Source organism: Anoplophora glabripennis, unplaced genomic scaffold (assembly GCF_000390285.2).
Source record: "Anoplophora glabripennis isolate ALB-LARVAE unplaced genomic scaffold, Agla_2.0 scaffold1822, whole genome shotgun sequence".
Taxonomy (NCBI): Eukaryota; Metazoa; Arthropoda; class Insecta; order Coleoptera; family Cerambycidae; genus Anoplophora; species Anoplophora glabripennis.
The window spans coordinates 1-22,444 of NW_019417895.1; the positions used below are offsets into that span (position 1 = coordinate 1).

The 22,444-nt window shown below is 31.0% G+C and overlaps 1 protein-coding gene across 1 annotated transcript; it reads left to right on the forward strand.

Moving 5' to 3' along the window:
• Nucleotides 1-1,523: 1,523 nt before the first annotated feature.
• Nucleotides 1,524-22,146, forward strand: LOC108916464 (carboxy-terminal domain RNA polymerase II polypeptide A small phosphatase 1). Its single transcript, XM_018722726.2, has 4 exons — nt 1,524-1,765; nt 8,757-9,025; nt 9,859-10,194; nt 20,843-22,146. The coding sequence occupies exons 1-4, from the start codon at nt 1,693-1,695 to the stop codon at nt 21,047-21,049; spliced, it is 885 nt and encodes a 294-aa protein (XP_018578242.1). The 5' UTR covers nt 1,524-1,692; the 3' UTR covers nt 21,050-22,146.
• Nucleotides 22,147-22,444: the final 298 nt, after the last annotated feature.

Genomic DNA, 22,444 nt, shown 5'->3' on the forward strand with positions numbered 1-22,444 from the left:
CCCGGGGTTTACACAGACGAGCCGGCGAAGCAAGAAGAGCGCCAGAAGAAAGGGGCCTAGCCGGCGGGGCCCAGCCAGGACAAAAGGAGGTCCCACAAAGCGCCTACACCGGCCGCATTTGCGGTCGGGGTAGATGACGGTTGGGGCCACCTACGAAGGCTGTCTAGGCCTACACGAGATGAGGCAGGATAAAGAGGGATAATCCCCCTCGATCCCAAATCATTGAGGCCAATTTCTAGCCAGGGAATAATGGCGCGGCGCGAGCTCTCGTAGCGTAAACAAGCCTTTGATCCGATTACAAATATTATAATAAAATGCCCTATTCTTTATTATTTTAATTTAAGCAATTAAAATATATAATATAACGAACGTTCGCCACTTGATTTTATTGATGCCCGAGCGCCTTAGTTCATTTCTGGTTCTATATGGCACGTGGTCTAATTATGAGTCAATGTTTTCACAACGTGCTCATTAGAAAAATTATGCGAATACGCCACGCCTTTCGCGCACTTCGCGGCTCATGAGATTTTGAAACTACTCTACCTATATACGAAATATTTATGTCCCGAAGAATACCGTCAATGTCTCTGGATGCCGGCGGGGCCCAGCCAGGACAAAAGGAGGTCCCACAAAGCGCCTACACCGGCCGCATTTGCGGTTGGGGTAGACGACGGATGGGGCCCACCTACGAAGGCTGTCCAGGCCTACACGAGATGAGGCAGGATAAAGAGGGATAATCCCCCTCGATCCCAAATCATTGAGGCCAATTTCTAGCCATAGAATAATGGCGCGTGTCCCTGGATATGATAGGGCACTAACGGAAGATCCAGGGAAAAATAACTGTTGTATTTGAGAAATTTTATGAATATCTCGTTTCCTCATACATTAAGGGCTTCAAACAAAAAAATATCCTGGATTGAAAGAGAGCTACATAAATCAAAAATTTAAATAATCACTGGCAATTTCCATACTGTATCATAAGCATTACCTACTTTAAAAACCAGTGGCATTAACAGCACTTACTACTTAGATTATAAAGACTGTTTACAGCGGTGCATATATGACGGAACCAAGGCTGGCGGGGGCCTGGGGTTCTCTTACTTTTTTCAGTTAATTCTACCCGATAATGATAATAATGATTAAAACTGGGTAATTCACTTTACCTAAAATCTAATAAATTTAATTAGTTTACCAATTTAGGATTTATATACATCACTATGTTTATAGGCATGAAATTTCATCACAAAACGGACTCAGTCTGCTCAGTCATCTCATCAGATTTTAGATTAGGTATTTTTAAGGAAACATCTTGTATATACCTATTTGGTAGGTACCTTTTTATATATCCTGACTGTCATAGTGTAAGTTTAGGTAATATTTCATTATTTGTTTATGTATAAATAGTATGTATATTTGTTTGTATTTTTTCTTACTATTTAATATTACAGGTACAGGTACGGTACTTATTGCACTTAGGATATCATATTTAAATTTACCGCCTTTTACTGACAGGAGGAGTAAAATTCGATTGAGTTGTGTTGACTGTTTGAAGGTTTTGAAGTTTGACTAGTTAATAGTGTAGTGTATAAAAAGAAAATTAAAAATTGTGTGCAATTGTGTAGTGTTATAATTCAATACCATTTTAAAAACTTTGAGGAGTTAAAAAATAGAGAATAATTAACAAATGTTTAAATGGAAGCATCGTCCATTATTACTCAGGTGTCAAGAGACGACGAACATCTGAACAGTTATGCTTCCGAAAAAGGTAAATAATAATTAACATTCCACAATAGTGATGTTCACTTTTCGCACAAATTAAAAAACGTGTATTATTTTCATCTAGGACGAAAAATTTATCTCAATCAAAAATATTTAATAAGTAGGCGTGTTACCAGAATAAGGTAAACATCGAAATTATCGAAAACAAGGTTCATTCCAAGCTAACAACCTAAGTTAGCTGCTAATATTAGGCGGCTGTTTCATTTACGAACTAACCTTGGGCATCTGCAAAACCAATAATAATTTTTGTATTACTGATTTTTATATCCAATTTGATAATATATTTTTATAAGTTATATTATACCAATTACTTTAAAATTTTAGTAAGTTTTTCACATTCATTCTAGGTTAGAGAAAGTACCTATCTTGCAATCACTTTCTCATTTCCTTGGGGCGTTATTCATAAAATATTTTTTAAATAAATAGGTATAATAATTTGCTTTTCATTTTCGCAAAGTAATGTAAAAGTATGTATTACAATAATTAATTTTTATCTAACCAAGTAGATAATATCTTAGCATCTTAAAAAATTTTTTAAACATTTTATTCAAACAAGTAAAAAAACAAAATATCAAGAATTGATAGGTATCTTGAGAAGTAATGAACATACATAAAATTTCTTTCTTGAAACTTGTTTATATTAAAAATGTTATTGTGGTAGTAGATATGTTGAGTAAGTGCAAAATATCTTCATTTAAGAAATAAATCTCACAATAGATAAGTAGCTATTAACGATAAATTAGAAAAAGTAGCAATTACCTACTATAAGTAAATACATATTTCAATTTCTATATACAATAAAAAATGAACAAATGCATCTAATACTCAATCATTTTTTGAAATATTTGTGGAGATAGAAGGTAATCCTGAACCTTTTCAACTATGATTTATCACTTGCTTTTATGATAAAATAGTTGTAAATTGTACTTAATATGATGTACATATGTTTAAAATGTAAACACACACATGTATCAAAATTTTTAATCGGGACAGTTGACTGTCATTAAAGAAATGTGGTTATAAAACGGATTTAAAAAAACATTTTTAGATAAATACCAATTATTGGTTGTAAATGTCACTTAATATTAACTTTCATATTTTTAATTTTAGAAACAAATCTTATGATTTTTCTTAAATGTAAAATTACAATGATATCTACTTTTGATAGGTCTGTCTCTAATAGTAAGGAAGTTATGGCTATTAGAACATGCCATAAGTATAATATTTTACGATTCCAGACTAGATAAATTGGTTGCAGATCTACCAAGTTTTTCCCTCATTATACATATTTTATAGTAGGTACTTTCAGCATTGCCAGTTATTATAAAAAATTGTCATATTTTCAAAAAAAAAGTACTAAAAAGACCAATAAATAAAATTAGCATTTTTGTACTCTGCCACACTTTAATGATGTCACAAATCAATAAAAAAAGTTATAAACATGTAGCTGGAAATACTTTATTTTCGTGATACAGGGTGTTGAAATTTAAAAAAAGATACCACATTTATTTAAATATCTGTTAGTAGACGAAGATGTCCTAGACTGATCAAACATGGGCTTTGGATGGTGATATTGGAAAATACTATTACTAAGAACCATAAAATATTGACACCACAGAATATTTTAGAAATTGGATAAGTACGTTTAATTCTGGTTGGTACTTTCAACAAAAAAAGATATTTTCAATTTTATTGGACATGCCATTTTTGAGTTATTTATTTAAACATTAAATTAACTGCATCCTAGTTAACTAAATCGAAAATAACTTCAAAGCTGGTGGTCTCATAACAAAAGTAATAAAAAATTTTTGTTAGAAACAGACATGACAAATTTTGAATATACCTACTAAGGAGTTTTGCAAGGGGTAAACCATGGTTATAACTTTGTACACCAGAATTCTTCCACTCAAGGAAATTCCTCTGATTTCCTCCATGAATTCCTTCAAATTCTTCTAACTTCCTTTGACTTCCCCTTGAATTCCTTTGACTTTCTGTGAATTCCCTTTGAAATACTCTGATTTCCCATGAACTTCCCTTGAATTCTTCCGACTCTTCTTGAATTTCTCAGACTTCCCCTCAAATTCATCAGATTTTCGCATGGATTCCTCTGACTTTCTCTTGAATCCCTTTGACTCAATTTTAAATTCCATTTTTTTTTTTCACTATAAAATGGAAAAATAAGTAAAAATCGACGTGAAAATGTATTATTTTTGCTATATTTAAATAGGTACTTATTATGTACAATTATGAGCTCTCTCTAGATATGTGTTAGTAAATTTAAAAATCATATTACTTAAATAACATACAAATAGTTTCAGCAAGAGTTTCAATAAAATACAGGTTGATTCCCAGGAAGTGTATTACTTAAATTACATACAAATAGTTTCAGCAAGAGTTTCAATAAAATACATGTCGATTCCCAGGAAGTGGGAACAAATTCAGAGGAGAAAGGTACATTATAAATCTGTGACAAATTATTTACTGTCTAGAAGTTGTATGAAATTAAAAAAGAAATATTTATCGCAATAATTCAGAAACGAAAAAAACGAAACATTTTTTTGTTTATATTTTGGTCATGTAATAACCGAGGGTACAGCTTGCTGGACCTGTCCCTTCTTAGAATTGAATCTGAAGATCGGCGACCCTATTCCTATTCTACAGAGCCTTCATAAATGATTACAAACCGCATGACCAATTATTTTGTTTAAAACGGTAATATTATTTTCTTGGCAATTAAATTTTTGGTAAAATTAAAAACTATTGAAACAAAATCAAGATTACGTTAAAACCTCGATTAAAACACAACACTTTCATCAGCTGGTGACTGGTTTAATTTTTCACTACATTTTATTCAACCAATTGGCGATCCCATACCTCGAGAATAGAAGCAACTTTGACATTCTGAGTAATTAGAAGAAAGATTATATTAATTTTTTTTAATTTTTATTTGTTAATATTTTTAATAGAATTTCTTATTCACTTGGTGTTACAAAAGATATTATGTTATACAGAGTGTCACGCTTAAATGTGATACAAGCCTGTAGTTTTTTTTGTTTTTTTGACCGATTTCAAAAATTTTTTTTAGAATGTAGGATAAAAAAATTCTATTGTAACTGTAATGCTGCTGTTTTTATTAATGCAATTCACGGCCAACTAGAACGCGTTTTTTTGAGGTCAAAACAGCTAATTGGTATTAGCGATTTTTTTTTTCCAAAAAACATTACGTATTCTCATTCAGCATCCCTTAAAATGTCCTTTCACCAAGTTTCATCAAATTCAATACATCTTCAGAGGAGCACTAGTTGGCTGTGTATTGTATTAATAAAAAACAGCAGAATCACAGTCCGATAGGGTCTTTTTTATCCTACATTTCATAAGAAAAATTTTTTAAATCGGTCAAAAAATAAGAAGTTACAGGCTTGTATTACATTTCGCGATATCACGGAGTGCTCACCTGAAGATGTATCGATTTTGATTAAACTTGGTGGTAAGACGTTTTAAGGGATGCTGAATGAGAATACGTAATCTGTTTTTTGGAAAAAAAATCGCTAATACTAATCAGCTGTTTTGATGTCAAGAAAACCATCCTAGTTGGTCATGAATTGCAATAATAAAAACAGCAGTATCACAGTTAGATAGAGTTTTTCTACCCTACAGTCCTAAATAAAAATTTTTGAAATCGGCCAAAAAATAAAGAAGTTACAGGCTTGTATCATATTTAAGCGCGACTCCCTATACATATGTACATTTCAAAAAAAATCGTATGATACTGAGGCAGAAAAGACATGCTCCTAAGCTCGAAAATAAATACGTAATTTTCTGTAATCCAATTTATTAATTTACCAACCAATACTCAGTGCAGCTATTAGCAATTTGTATTTTTGGTTATTTTTTTACATGAAGTCTGAAATCAGTTTTTTATAATAAAATTCTCAAGAGAAAAGTTCACCTAAATGACCTTGAAAATCTTTAACTTTCATTTAAGTTCTTACCTTTACTTTGGGAGGATTGGGTGCTACGGAAAAATTCAGCTAATTTCGTATTATCGAGATATACTTATTATTTTTGCAATGCGAATTCAAATTCCGTGAATTATTCTCAAATTATTTATTGATTTGTTTTTGTATTTAATTAATACCAAAAATTTGAATATTTAACATAGGTTCTTATGGGAAATGCTGTGATGCATATCCTTACAATCGAATTACTGGTGAAAAAATGCAAATGTAAGACGAAAAAAATATAGACATTTACTTGAATCGTTAATTAAAGATGAAAGAAAGAAAAAAGTAAGTAAGACAAGTTATAAACGCGAAGGAGTATGTTTCTTGAAATATTTTTTAATTTATAAGTATGATATACTTTCAATACAAGAAGTAAAAAATACAGCAGCATATAAACAACGAATATATTTATACTTTGTATCACAGCGAATATAACAATCTTATGCATTTTGACAAATTATGACATTTTTAATATCACTTTTTATTTTAAAATTAACATTTCAATCTTGATTTCAATAATTTCAGTATATTTTTTTTTTTTTTTAGAATATTTTGGCTGCAATAACATCGATTCACAGTATAATACTATATATATCAAATTATACTTTCATAAATGCAATTGCTTTAAACCATTGTCTTATGAGGAACATTTGTATTCACAGAAGTGCATCATAGTAGTATGATGTTACTTATACATGTAACTAAAAAATCATATTTAAACTTTTCCACTTCGTGGTCACAGTTTGTAGATAATCTAAAATATGTAAAAGTTCTTTGCAAAAAGAGTATGCTTTGCAGTATGCTTTGTGCCATGTACTCTATGTTGATTAGTTGATGTTCTCCAACAGTGTGCGGAAGTTCTTGCTCTGCAATCTTCTCTTCAACTCTTCCTACTTTTACTATTTTCTGTTCTAATTCTCGACTCATACTTTCTTTTGGTTACAAATTTTCCTTTCTACCGACTATTCTTCATCCTACATTTTATAGTTTAAAGCGAGGTTTAAAGCAATCAGCTTTGCATGACAACTTAAAAATAACAAACGCACAGTGCTCGTGCGCTGTTGTAAGTTTTGGCATTTATTTATGAATATTGGGTAAAAAATAGTAATTGAACAATGGAAATATATAATTTTAAGTATTTTAAATTCAATTTTATTCAATATCTACAAGCAAGTCCCCGCGTCCCGCTTCACACCTCCAAAGAAGCACCCGAACCTATTTAATACATTTAACTCACATTTAACTCTTAACTAAGTATTACTCAAATATTAGATATTTTCATGTCTGACGAATGTGCTTTTAGTTTTAAATTTTAACAATTTTTTTTCTCAAAAGTAAGTATTGTTCTGCACTTGGTCGGTAGAGGTTTTTATGTATTGCATAAATAATTTGGACATTAGATTTGTTGAGCTACAAGAGAGTGATAAGTTCTCATCATGAAAAAATATTGTCAAAATAAATAAAAATTTACAATTCTATTAACACTTCTTTAAATACAAATATAATATTGTAAACAGTTGTAATTACTGTGCAAATTTTAGTATATTATATGCTAAGTTAGGCTAACATTTTAAGTAAATGAGTAGATCAAAAAATGAAAAATCTAGGAGCAATAAATACAGGATGGTACTAAACTGGTTTCTGATATGTTCTGGACATACGACACTTCAAAAAATAGGAGTACCATTCTCTATAAACTTATAGGTACTCATTTAAAAAAGAATTGTATATATCAACTTTCTTGTGATATCTTAACAGTCCTTCTAGATGTTTTATTTATATTGTGCTCAGATTGTGTAGGTATTTACCGAGTTCTGTCTGATTGTACACAGGCCATGCTTCAGCTGTGCACTGACTTTTTTTTATCAGAACAACTATCTGCAGTTTGCAAAATAGACCAAGACGATGTAGCTGTTGTTGTAACAACCACAACAACTTGATCCAAGAATTGGTATAATTTATAATGGAAATGTCACTGTTGTTTATTTTTATTTTATTTTATCGGTTAATTCAAAAAATTTTTCAAAAATCTTTTCAAAGGAAGACGATGTTGGAATGAAATATGTAGTTCAAAATTTAACATAAGAGTTTAATTTGCAAAAATTCAACTCATCCATTTATTTAAATACATTGTACCTACAATATACAGAGTGTCCCAGAAAGGTTGGGACAAGTTGAGACATCTTTCGACCATGACCCAATTTTTGGATTAAAATAAGATTACTCCTAACTTGTATGTATACAAAAGTCAACTCTTACTGATATGTAGCCTACTGAATGTAGTACCATAAAATAACATATTTTAATATTAGTTTAAAACTGTTTTAGTTAGACACTTTCTTATTTAATTAATATACAGGCTGTTACAAATCCGCTTCTCATTACAGGGATCTCAGAAACGGTAATACATACAAAATAGCTTAAATGGGGACAAGGCTGCGTAATCAGGGGACCAACATTATGCCTCTAAAAAATCAAAAATATTTGAAAAAAACAAAATTTTGGAACTCTGGAAAATTGGTCTTGAAGGCTTGCATAAAATGTAAGGGGTGTATTTAAAAAGAAGTTGATGATGGTCCTCGAAAGACGAAACGTTAGATATAAAAATTGATACTGCCATTCGATAGAGGGCAAAAAGTTGCCATGAGACAGTGTTTTTCTTTTTTCAATATCACCTTAAACAAGGTTGAAATGAAATAAAAACAGATTTCTAAAATTTCGTTTTTTTTCAAATATTTCGAAAACTAATCATGTTAGCCTTGATTTTTTAGAGGCATAATGTTGATCCTCTGATTACGTAACTTTGCCACCATTTAAGCTAGTTTGTATCTCTTACTGTTTTCGAGATCCCTTTAGTGAGAAGCGAATTTGTAACAGTCTGTATATATTTTTTTTTTAATGTAACATATTCCTCCGATATATGTATAAGAAAATAATATTGACCCCTTATTAAATTATATGTTTTTTTTAAAGGGACATTACCTACATCTGAAAATCAAGTGGACACAGGTCATCAAACACCTTATCAAAAAAAAACAAAAAAGGGATTTTTTCAAACACTCTTTTGTTGTCTTGGCAAAAGAAAAAACAAAGGGCTCAATCAGGAACACAGCGTCGATGGATCACAATATACTGATCGCAACAGGTGTCCAGATTTGTTGCCCCCTGTCAGACACCAAGATGTATATAAGAAATGTATGGTTATAGATTTAGACGAAACACTTGTTCATAGCAGTTTTAAGGTAAGAATTTGTTGATAATAATAATAATAATAATTATAATAATATGTGAATCTGGCAGTTAGTGAAAATTAAAGTGACCATATTTTAATAATGACCCTTGGGCTCAAGGTCAGACTGACAATTAGATCATAAATTATGACCACGGTAGTTTGAACAGAATTTAACACAAAAATTAATCAACCTTTGCCATAAAATGTAAACATTTCAATCGAAAAACCAATGTGACCTTCAGAGGGCCCCTACTTTTTCCATTTCTGGATAAAACAAATGAGTTTTTATTTGAAATTCTAAGATTGACCTCCAAGTGACCCCTAAGTTTGGCCTCTGGGTCAAAACCAGTCATTATTATAAGGCCTCCTTAAAACTTTACAACTTTTGTTCTAGAAGTTTTTCAATTGGAGGTCATCCTGCAAAGTTATTCAGTGTGATCAATTAAAATGGAACACCCTGTATATTACTATAATTAGAGAAATGAGAGTTGAATATAATTATATAACAGTCAATTCTTTTTTTTATATATTTTTTTGAAATCGCAATAAATTTTTCTAAACGTTGGTCTTTGACATTTTTTTTCCTAGATACATGACATATTTTAGGACATACGTCTTCATGAAATTATAACTTAAATTGACTTAAGAGACCAATATTTTAGATACTTGAGAAGCATCGGGTATTATTTATAAGCTAGAATTGAAGCAATAACTTATTTTTTTCTTATTCTAATTTTTCTTTTACATACCTACCTCAATGATCTCTCATATCTAATTGCAATTCACTTTTTTATAGTTGGTTTTGAGATATAACAATTTTGATGGAAAATATTTACCTTTCAGCCAATAAGTAATGCAGACTTTGTTGTGCCTGTAGAGATAGATGGAACAGTACATCAAGTGTACGTTTTAAAACGACCACATGTAGATGATTTTTTAAAGCGTATGGGTGAACTCTATGAGTGTGTACTATTTACTGCATCACTAGCTAAATATGCAGACCCTGTAGCTGACTTACTGGACCAGTGGGGAGTTTTTAGAGCAAGACTGTTTAGAGAGAGTTGTGTATATTACAGGGGTAATTATGTAAAGGACCTTAATAAGCTCGGACGGGAACTAAAACAAATTGTTATAGTTGATAATTCACCTGCCTCTTATATATTCCATCCAGATAATGCTGTAAGTATTACTTATTTTCTCAGATGTATAATAAACTGTATTCTGTATAAAGCATTGTCGATGAGATGAAGTATTGACCCATCATTTTATGAGAGTAAAAAATTTGAATGAAGATGGGAAGATTGAAGTAGAATAAGCTTATTTGACGCACCTATATTTTTATTACCACTTTGGTATCATCAGAACTGCCACTAACTTTGGAAATTTAAATGGAACCCTTTATATTACTACATAGTTGGATAATATGCATGTGATTATTATGATAAGTTTTGATGGATTCATCTGTAATAGCAAAAGCTCAAAATATATGTGTGGTAAAACTAAACACTAACTAAACAGTGTTGGTTGTCTAAAAACTAATATTAATGTCTTTCTAACACAGTACATTCAGTATTCATAGCCCTATCACTCTTGTTATTAGAACCATCAAATTTAAAATTTCAGATTGGACGGTACTTCTTGCGAAACTACAAGTGGTAATAAAAAAATAGGCATGTCAGAGTGAAGGTACTTAACTTTAATTTGTATGCCTCAGGTTTCAAATTTTTGTTCGTATAAGTAACAAAATGCAAACATCTACTAACATCATCAAATATTTCGTTCTCAAGATCAGGGTGTTGAAATTTGAAAGTTCATTTTTTTTTAAATATCTGTGATAATGAATAAATCATTAGATCTAATTAAAAGGAAAAATCTGTTGAATTGAGATGTAATACGTCAACCAATGAAGGAGATCCTCAATTAATCTAAAATAACTTTAGAACTATTCATTTTGCAAAGAAATTTCTTATGATTTTTCCTAGAAATGCAAATGCAAAATTACATACAAAAAATCATTGGCATAGACATTTTACATTATGTTAGAAGTAACAGTCCCAAAAAATAGATAATATTGCAACAGTAATGGATTTTTTGGACTTTCGGTGACTACAACATGTAATATCAACATAACAAGCATTGAAGTGCGTGGTAACAAAAATGTAAGTTAAAAAAATGCAATAACTAATATTTTCTTGGACATACTTACCATAGCTGATCAAATTTCCAGAATATCGTCGAATTGACATGTTTACAATAAACATATACATGACATACACACACAAGAAATATTAATTAAATAATTAAAATTATGATTTAACAATTATTAGTTATCAATTTTTCTATACTGCAGAAAGCCGTATTAATTGAGAACATTTTCAGTTTATTTGTCCATGTCTCATAATTCTACATCCTCAAAGATATTTTTGAAATGTGATTTTTTAAGAGAATTTTAACATCTTGTTTCTTGAAAACAAACCGTTTTCAGACACATATTTATAAAAATTTTATTTTTGGCAAGAAATCCACCTGAATTTTTCTTAACGTTAATGATCTATCCTGTATTCAATATTCTATAAAAAGTATACATGCAGAGTGTTCAGATTTACATGCAGAATCGTCAGATTTAATCCGGAACACCCCTGTCAAATTTTACTAATGATATGTTTTAGATTTAGAGATCGATCGATACCGATACATATATATATCGGTATATCGGCATTATCGGCTCGATACGTCGGCCGATATAGAGCGATATATTGTATATATTTCTAATACAAAAATATTTTTTAAAAATGAGTAAAAATACTTGAAAAATACATAATTGTACAAATGTTCCAAGCAGATCATTCTTTACCTAAAATAAATGATAAATGAAATGAAATGCAACAGTAATTAGTACTTATTGGTTTTAGCAGAAAAAATCCAAAGAATAATTACTTATGTTTTAATGTAAAAAATAAAGAAAACAGGTATAAATAAGTAAATATGTAATTTAATTAGTTACAATAAATGATTAATAAATTAAAACTGAGGCCTTAAAAATATTTTTATACGACTGCCTTGCAAAAGGGTGTTTTGCGTACGGAAAACACGCTCTGAAAACGGTATTTTGCACACGCTTATGTCATCTTTGCACACGCGTCTCCAGATTGTGATTTTTGTTTGATGTTGTCATCCAAATTATGCAATGTTTCAAGTTGGCTGAGTTTCATAGCAACCGTCACGGCTCCTTTATTTTGTTGATTAGATACTTCAAAAATTGTTGAATTCCCGAAGTTTGGGTGTGAAAATGTGTGATTCTGAAGAGATTTTACAGAAAGCAAGTGAAATATGTTCGGAACTGCTGCCCACAAAATCCAGAAGCAGGTATGTGGCAGTTAAGCCGATTTATGGACTGGCGACTAGCCAAAAATGTCCAAACTTTCTCAGAAAACGCAGTAATGGTGTATTTTGAAGGACAATCTAAGAAATATAAATCTTCGACGTTGTGGACGATTTTTTCGATGCTCAAGTCAACGTTAAGTGCCAATCACAACATAAATCTTGGAAGCTATAAAAAGTTGCAAGCGCTAATCAAACGAAAATCCGAAAACTACATCCTAAAGAAGTCCCAAATCCTCACAGAAGATGATTTTTGCCGGTTTTTGACCAAAGCATCAGACGACAAATATTTACTTATCAAGGCGGTGGTGGCAGTTGGACTATCTGGGGCATGTCGAAGGGAGGAATTATGTTATCTCAAAATAGAAGACACCAAAGATTTCGGCAGTGCTATGCTGATTAAACTGAAGAATACAAAAACAAAGGTACCAAGGTGTTTTACAATTACAGGAAACCTTTACACTATCTTAAAAAAGTACTGTGCTCTTCGTCCTTGTAATCTGAAGACAGGCAGGTTTTTTTTAAACTATCAAAATGGAAAATGTTCAAGCCAAAACGTTGGCATCAACAAAATTGGAAACATGGCTAGGGAAATCGCCAAGTTTTTGATGCTAGAGAATCCAGAAAGTTACACGGGACATTGTTTTCGGCGTTCATCGGCCACAATTTTAGTCAATTCTGGCTCAAATCTGCTTGCCCTCAAACGCCATGGAGGGTGGAAATCCAGTACAGTTGCCGAAGGCTACGTTGATGACTGTTTGAGAAATAAAATGGTGGTTTCGAAAAAGATAGAGTCTTCAGTGTCTTCTGCTGCCACAGAACCAGAACAACAATCGTCTACTGGAATACAACAAGAAAACAATGACCGCATGCTGAAAAACTGCACTAAAAACACGACACCAAAAATATTCTCTATTACCAAAAACAAGGTGCACAATAATACTGCTTTTCCCAGCGTAACCTTGAAGGAATGTTCAAATGTTATAAATATTAAATATTAGTTCCTTTTGTTAATGCATTAGCAATTTTCTTAATAAAAACGAGTTAAATTAAAAGTTGTATTTAATTTATTTTGTTAATACGTTGGCAATTTTAGTAATAAAAACGATTTAAATTAAAATTTGGTTTTTTGTGGTCTCTGTTTGCAGTCGTATAAAAAATATCGTAAAAAACTCGTTTGAAAACCTCTTTGCACACTTGCTCGACTTGTGGACCTCGCCTTCGGCTCGGTCCACCAATATGTCTCGCTCGTATGCAAAGAGTCGTTTTCTTGTTGTTTAACCCTTTCGCTGCGCAATATGTCTGAACGTAGCTACCGCGCCCTGCGCGATTGTTTATCGCGTGCGAATATATACGTCTGGAGCAGTTAGACCACTTATAGTTTTACATTATGTTGTGTTAAATTACGATTTACGATAAATTTTACGATTTTATTTTGAATAAAATACAGTATATGTACTAAATAGAAACTGAAAGGAACATGAATAATCTTGGTACTATTACCAGTACCTCTTTCCATAAAAATATTTGTCACAATCGGTATAAGCTAGCCCGCAAAAATTCGCCTTACCAATTGCAATAACCGAGTCACTATGCGCACGGTTGCGAATATATACGGTTTGAGCAGCCTGATCCAATTTAACTATTCATGCGAATTTATCCGTCGAGCAAATTGTGATGTAAGGAAAAAACAGATTTTTTGCATAAAATACAAATTGGACCTTCAGATTTCTCCTTGTTTTGACATATTTTTTCTAAAAATTTCTGTGATAGCCTTGATTTGGGCATTTTATTATAATTTTATTTTACTGGTTTTTATTACATTACTTTACATTGAATCTGCAGAGTTAAATATAAAACACTTAACGTTAAACAAAAGCAAATCACAAATAAACGTTCTGACTTTCGGAAACACACAACACGTGTTTATCCACTTACATGTGTGTTGATGAGTTCTGCGGGTTTTTCAATGCAAACCACCTGACTCACGACGGAAATAGTCAAACGGCCGATATACCGATATATCGGTATATCGGCTTTTGATATATCGGTATCGGCCAAAAATCGTATATTGGTCGATCCCTATTTAAATTATTATTATTTTTATATATACAGTGTTTTAGTGAATCTCCAGAACCAAATAGTAATGCCACTATATGACCTGCTATAATTTCTTTGTATTGTGTTTCTCGTAAAATCATATTAGGAGAAAAGACCAAACCTGTAAATTTTTGTGTTTGTTAAAAAAATTTAGATGCCTTCAAAGTAGTTGAAAATGAATGAAAGTAACATTGAAAAGTTTTAAAAATTAAGGTAACTAATTTGAAATAAAAGTAAACCACTTATTTGTTTTTATATGAAATATATACAGGATGTCCCACCGGGAACTGTGTCGAACGATATCTAAGAAAGTCCGAAAAATTTGAAAATTTGGCAACATGGCAATGTCCTGGGGTGAACACAACTAAAATATCTAGAACTCTCCAACACTTCTGGTTATACCGGAAGTCGACACCAACTTCGTTATTTTTAATGGGACACCCTATATATTATTACATTTTCGTATTCTACGTGAAATTTGAGGGTCACTGTATTAAATATTCCCTATACCTAGGAGTTATAGATTTTGAGAAATGTGACAAAGTAATTTTATGAACATGTAGAGAATCTGCTGCTTTTTTCATAAATAATAAACAAATTAAAGTAATTCTCATAAATATAATTTAAACAATCCCCAGGCGTTTTTATTTAAATTTTCAGCAAAAAACTATTACAGACATAACAATAATTTGACCACTAACTTGATAAATGTCAAATCATTTTAATTGTTTTGGAGTGTTTCTGGTTATGGCCAATTTGAAAACAGGTCTCATAGGAGAAAAAGTGTCCAAAAAATAGAAAATTGTAAATATCTCTAAAAGTAGTAATGCAACCCTAACAATAATTATACGGCTTGAAAGGAAATTTCAATCTGCATACGACAAGAGTAAAAAAATACTTCATTTAAGTTAACAAAGTTATAGCTGTTTGAAGTTATCAAAATGTAACGGTAAAAATGAAACACCTAGTATTAAATATTTTAACTTGTTGGTATACTATAATTTAGTGTTACCTATGCCCTTTACAGGTACCAAAAGTACACTTGATATCACGCTCTTGAAAAGAGTTACTAGCTTCTCCGCGGACCCTGTCAAATTTTTTCTTTAAATATCAATATCTCAAATTCAGTAACTCCTAGGTATAGGGAATATTTAATAAAGTGACACATAAACTTCACATAGAATCAGAAAATGCAATAATATATAGGGTGTCCCATTTAAAATAACGAAGTTGGTGTCGACTTCCGGTATAACTGGAAGTGTTGGAAAGTTCAAGATATTTTAGTTGCTTTCGCCCCAGGGACATTGCCATGTTGCCAAATTTTCAAATTTTTCAGAGCAGTACTTTCCTAGATATAGATCGATACAGTTCCCAGTGGGACACCCTGTACAGTATTACCAGTGAAAAGGTAACGGTGACTTTTAAAACCTGTTTTTAATGTTACATTACTATTACTTTCAAGGCATATAAAATTTGTTTACAAAAATAAAAATTTTAAATTTTTGAAAACAGCATTTTTTAGGGGATGATTTCTGGGCTCATATAGAGAATTTTCATGATGAAAAAATTTTAAATTAAATCACCTGTGCCATTATGTTTGTTGGTTGACCAGAACTGTGAATTAATTATAAGGGATTTTTTTTTTGTAAATTCAGGGCTTTATTGTAAAAAATTTTTCAATACATTATCCATCGCCAGCCACAATTTTTTTTCCATCTTTCTGGCAGCGTACAGATTCTGCGTCGAAAGAACAACTGGTCTTTTTATACTATCCACCAATCTATCCAATTTTTTGTATCTTCGTAAGATTGAAAGCGCTGCTTAGCCATGGATCGGAACAAGTAGTATTCCGTAATATCTGGTGAATGTGGTGGGTGGGGTAAAACATCAAATTTCAGCTAAGTATTTTTTGATTTCATAAGCAACATGTGATCGAGGGTTGTCATGTTGAAAAATTACTTTATCGTGCCTTTGCTTGAATTGCGGCCGTTTTTCCTTCAATGCATTGCTCAAATGCATCAATTGTGTTTGGTAGCGTTCACCAGTATTGGTTTCATTCGGCTGAAGTAGCTCATAGTACGCAACACCAAGCTCCCACCAAATACAGAACATGAACTTCGAACCATGAATATTGGGCCTTGCCTTTGATGTTGCTGCATGACTAGTCAACCCCAAGATTTTCTATGCTTAGGATTATCATAGTGTACATATTAATTTTTCATCGCCAGATACGATGCAAAAAACCCTTTCTTTTTGTTGAAGTAATTGTTCACACATGAAAAATACCTGTTCAACATCTTTCGGCTGCAATTTGTATGGCACGCAATTTCTTTGCTTTTGAGTGCATTTAAATGTTTGGAAACTGTTGTGTGATCAATATTTAATGAATTAGCAAGTTCATCTTGTATTTGACATGAATCTTGGTCAAGTAATGCTTCCAATTCGTTATATTTGGTTTTTTTCGGTTGACCAGGGCGTTCTTTGTCAGCTATATCGAAATCACTACTTCTAGAATGTCGAAACCAATACATTTTTATTGATGGAGTATGTTCACTGTAAGTTTCCAACAGCACTAGTTGACTTTCAACATCATTTTTCTTTGAATTAAACAGGAAAAGTAAAACTTCTTGCAAATGGTGTTTTATTGGCTTGTAATTCGGCACAGTCCTGATATATTATGCTATTAATATTCCCATTTTCATTTTTTAAGTTCTTTTTGAACCAAATTTAATTTTCACTGCACAAATGGGATCTTGCAAACTATGAGATATAGAGAAATAGCTTAAATTAACAAAATAGCACAGAATCAACAAATTAAGAATGCAATATTATTTGGATTTTACTAAAAAAAAAAAATGTGAATCTCTTTTTACTCATTAAATAAAGTAACAATATTATTTCTCTTTAAATAAAGTGCAGTATAGCATATATGGAAAAATGGAAATTAATATGGAGCTTATTTATATTTTCACAAACTGGAAATTTTAAAAAATCTACTTGGAAATATCGGAATTTTTTGCTGAATAGTGTACACCTTGGATACACTAAACTGACAGGGATGTTGTTGTTGATCAAATCTGGATATCCTATATATGATGAATTAAATTAAAAATTCTTAAATTAGAATGTTTTATTAGATGCAGGAATGAGAAAATAGTATAATATAATTGAAATATAATCTAAGTAAAACATTTTAGAGCTTACTTGGCCAACTGTATACTGTAGTAGACCTGAAAGATTTGCATACAATTGGAAACTGTTCACTGAATGTGTGTATAATATTCACACTTAAAAAAATAACACAAAAGAATTCTTGGAATGTGGCGAATAAATATGTTAAACTTATAAACAAATTAGCACATGCCTATTGAATTATTTTGCCTCAGTAAATCTGTACAGTTTTAAATGAACTACAAAGGTAGAACTTTACAAAATAATGTCAGTTTTTAATATAAGCTTTTTGGCTTGGAGGCCTTAAGGGAGATACAACAAAACTTCTTTTTTTATTTCTTTGAGAGTAATAAAGATATCAAACTTAAATTCAGTATAATATGGTGTACCTGCGAAGGCTACTACAGAGGCTTCATAAATTTTCACATGCCACATGACTGCTCAGCTTAAGCCACCAACATTGCAGAGCTGGTACTGGTAGCAAATAATCCCTAAGGCACGGTACTTTGAGTCTTGATTAAGACTTGATTAACTAATCAGGCAATTAGACTGTGAATATATAGAGAAATCCAGAATGATTGAAGTGTTTGGAGATCGCAGCCTGTGCCTGTCTCTGTCAATACTACAGATTTTTATATGCTAACAGTGGCGGCTTGTCAGGAGACGCAAGTGACGCACCGCTTCACCTAAAATTTCCGTTTGGTTGTGCAATTCAAAATTATGTTTAATTTTATATAACTTTTATAATTTAGGTATAATTTTATATTGAAAATGCATTGTGTCTGTTTAATACGCAAAAATAAACAGAATAGTTGCGCAGTGAATGCCTTCTAAAAAAACATTGCCCTCGTTGAGCGCGAACATCAATTTCGGACCTTACAACGTATATAGTATACACAAGTGAGGCAGATTGAAATCAGTCTGTATTCTGAAATTTACGGCAGTTGTCATGGCAACGAGGCGGCCAATACGTGATTAAACTATGGCGTGGGGAACGAGTGACGCAGAAATTGAAGCAGCATCGCCCATCGCCTGCCTTTAACAGTTTATATGATACACGTCATCCAGTGTACGATTATAACGGTTATTTGTTAATATATGTTTTGTATAATAATTGTCGAAATGTTTCCTATGTATGATCCAGTATGTATTTTATTGGAAAAGCCATTTTCCAGATGGAAAATTGAGGACAAAAAGGATTTTTTAAATTGTGAGAGACCTGTGCCTTATTCTCTCAATATGGAAAAAAGGAGAAGTTAAAAGACAATGTGTACGTTCGAAAGTTTCGGAATGAATGGTATTTGGAGTATAAGTGGTTGTGTGGAAGTGTTCATTTAAAAGAACGGAATTAGAAGGAATTTAACAATTTAGGAAACGTCACGCTAAGTTATCATAACCACAAAGCTTCTTTGGAACATACATGTACAGTGTGCGTTAATGTTCGCAGAAGTCCACAAGCCGAACTAATATTTCTATTTTTTATAAAATCTATATGAAAATCCTTCTCACGAACGTCAGTTTTTCAGTAATATTGCAAATGCAACTAAAAATTTCCAGATTAAAGCCGTTTGACCTTGAAAATTTGAAAATTTTCACCAGCGGCGCTTTTTTTTCTTTTTAGTCAATCAATGAATATGCTTCACCTATTCTCAATGTCACAAGCCACCACTGTATACTAAAGATGGTGCTAGAAACAGGCTGTGTTCCCTAAACGCTTCAATCATTCTGAATTTCTCTGTACTATTATAAAATAAATCAGTATATGTACAATTTAATCATGTGATTACTTAACCAAGTTTTAACCGAGACTCAAAATACCCGGCCTAAATCTTGGCGTTGTCAATATTAATGATTCGTTTACAATGAACAATGGCAAACCGTTATGTTACCTATGCTCGAGATAATGCGATTGCTGATTGGTTCACAGCTGGTGAAACAGAGTGTTGTGTTTTAATGTAATCTTGATCTTAATAATTTTATTTTTACTGAAATATTGTTGCCAACATGAAGGAAATAAAATTACTGATCCAAACTAAATTACTGATCACTTAGCTTGTAATCATTTATGAAGGCTCTGTACAAACTAACACAAAATTCAGTTTTACAACAAATTAACGGCACAAATATGGGCATCATACCTTAAATGTAAAATAAAAATGTAAAATCTTGTATAAAATTTACATTAGATGTTTTTAGTTTTTAATAAGAAATTTATTTATTTTTTATTTATTTTATTTATGACACACTGCCCTACAGGATTAGAAATTTGAAAATTTTATAAGAGTATACATACACGCCCAAAATATTGTAATGAAATCAAACTTACTACTGTCTTGTGATTTGTCAGTTACCTTCAACTCAAAGTTGGACACAGAGAGAGTAACCGGCCATCAAAGTAAGCTCCCAAATTTCGAAATGCTCTATGTACACGTGTTCTTATGTGGGACACTCTGTGTATTATTTCTTCTCATTTTCTGTCAAATTTCATTTTTTACGTTTAGAAATCATGGTGTAACTTCAGTTTAAAAATTCCATTACCTGTATATTCATAAAAGTGAAACCTCTTAACATGTGTAACAGGAAAACTGATTTTAATCTTAACAAATAAAGAACAGTAAAAGATACGAAACGAAACATGATACTATATGTTTTATTATAAGAATAGGATCGATAAGTTTGTACACTGCTGATAAAACTTGATTTTATGACAGATTGTTAGTAGCCCCTTCAGGTCTGCAACAAAACCTGGTTTTGAAGTAGCAATTAATACAGAGCCTTCATAAATAATTTACTGCAGCGAGATTCGAGAAAAATTTGAGAAGGTCTATGTTGACAACACTCTTTCCTTCCTTTGTGTTTCGATTGATTTAACCAAAATGACGTGTTATGATATCTTTAAAAAACCAATGAAGCTACTAATATATTTTTCTTAATTTTAATTTTGACACCTTGGATATTGAGACGCATAAATAAAAAAAATGTCAAAAGAAGAAAAAAATTGTCTTCTACTAAAGAATCTGTAATTAAAGGCTTAACCTATTTTTTAAAGTTCTATCAGCCCTCGAAGTTTGTTCATTTAAAACTGAATTGTGCTATATAGCACACAGAAGTGTTTGTAGTAACATTGAACAACTAATGATAAAGTGGTTAATAATTTAATTATCATTTTTTTCAGGTGCCAGTAGCCTCATGGTTTGATGATATGAGTGACTCAGAACTTTTAGATCTAATTCCTTTTTTTGAAAAATTAAGTAAAATGGACGATGTATATACAGTGTTGCGTAATTCTAATCATCCTTATAATAATAGTATTTCACAAACAAATGGTCCTGCAAACCATACATTAAATGTACAAAATAATCATTCACCTCCAAATACGTAGCGAAATATGTTTTTTATAGCTACTATATTAGTAATTGTTATTATTTTATTACAAGTTTTCTTGTAGAACACTTTGTTTAGACTAACATAAAATGTATTATTTTATAATTTAATATCAAAATAATGACATAATCTTGTTAGGAAGTATGGTAAAGATAATACATATCCCTCGATCTAAAATGATACAGGGTATAACTTAAGAAAATAGTTTAATCTGAAATATTACTTTTTGTTTACTTATTATTATTTTTTTTTTTCATATGAAATATTTCTTTTTGAAATGAAATACCTGCAATAGCTGCTACTTAAATTACACCAATTGATAACCGTACTAGGATGATTCAATAAAGTATAGTTATCTTCTAAGAAGATAGGTCTATATTTTGTGCAAATATTATCAATAGCTTCAGTAATTTCTTGTACTATTTATATTTTTATATTAAATGACATTTATTTATTTTTAGTTGTCAAAACTATATAAATTTAAACTTATAAGGTTTGAAATCCCTATGTGTTTCAGAAATTTTTAGTATCAAATTTTCTGTTCATTTGTGTCCAATTGCCAGTAAATTTAAAAAACATTTAAAAAAAAATATTTCATTACTAAAGTCAGTCAATTTTGCATGTGATTAAAAATGCAAATTAATTACTCGGGGGACAATAGAACTGTCAGATAATTTTCTTATAAATTTTTGGTAACAAACGCTATGTTACATATTACAAAATAGGCAATTAAAAGTTGGTATAGTAGAACCAGATTATTCAGACACGATAATCTGGAATTCCAGTAAACTGAAGTGATGGAATAAATTCAATAATCTGCACTACATTTTATAAACCAGAATATTTCAAAATATAGTCTGAATTTTAAAGTTTCTTTGAGGTTGCAAAGCTTCTTTTAATAATTTTTGTAACTGTATTTTTTAAATCTGTATATAAATAACAATCATTTAATATATTTTTTCCTCATTTTTAATCTGTCGTCTATGATTTTTCAATAGTTCAAAATATTCACTAATTCAAACTACATATACAGTGTGACCCTTTCGAATTAAAACACCGTTGTAAAATTAAATTAATTTTTTTTTCTAACATAAAAGTAAAAAAACTTGTGACAGTCAAATTTATTTTCAGTTATCAGTCTATTTTTTATTTATTCAATTTGACAAAAATTGATTAGCGATTATTTCTATTTTAAATCTGACTAGAACACTGGAATCTGCACACCCTCAATTAAGTGTGTATTAAATTTTATGAAAAAATATTAAATGCTAATTGTAAAATTCAATTAATATTTTTTGATCATGTATGTTCTTCCTGAACGGTATAAGCAATCTATATGATAATTAAATTAAGTAAACAAATATAATGTTCACTAATATGTTATTTTTAAGTA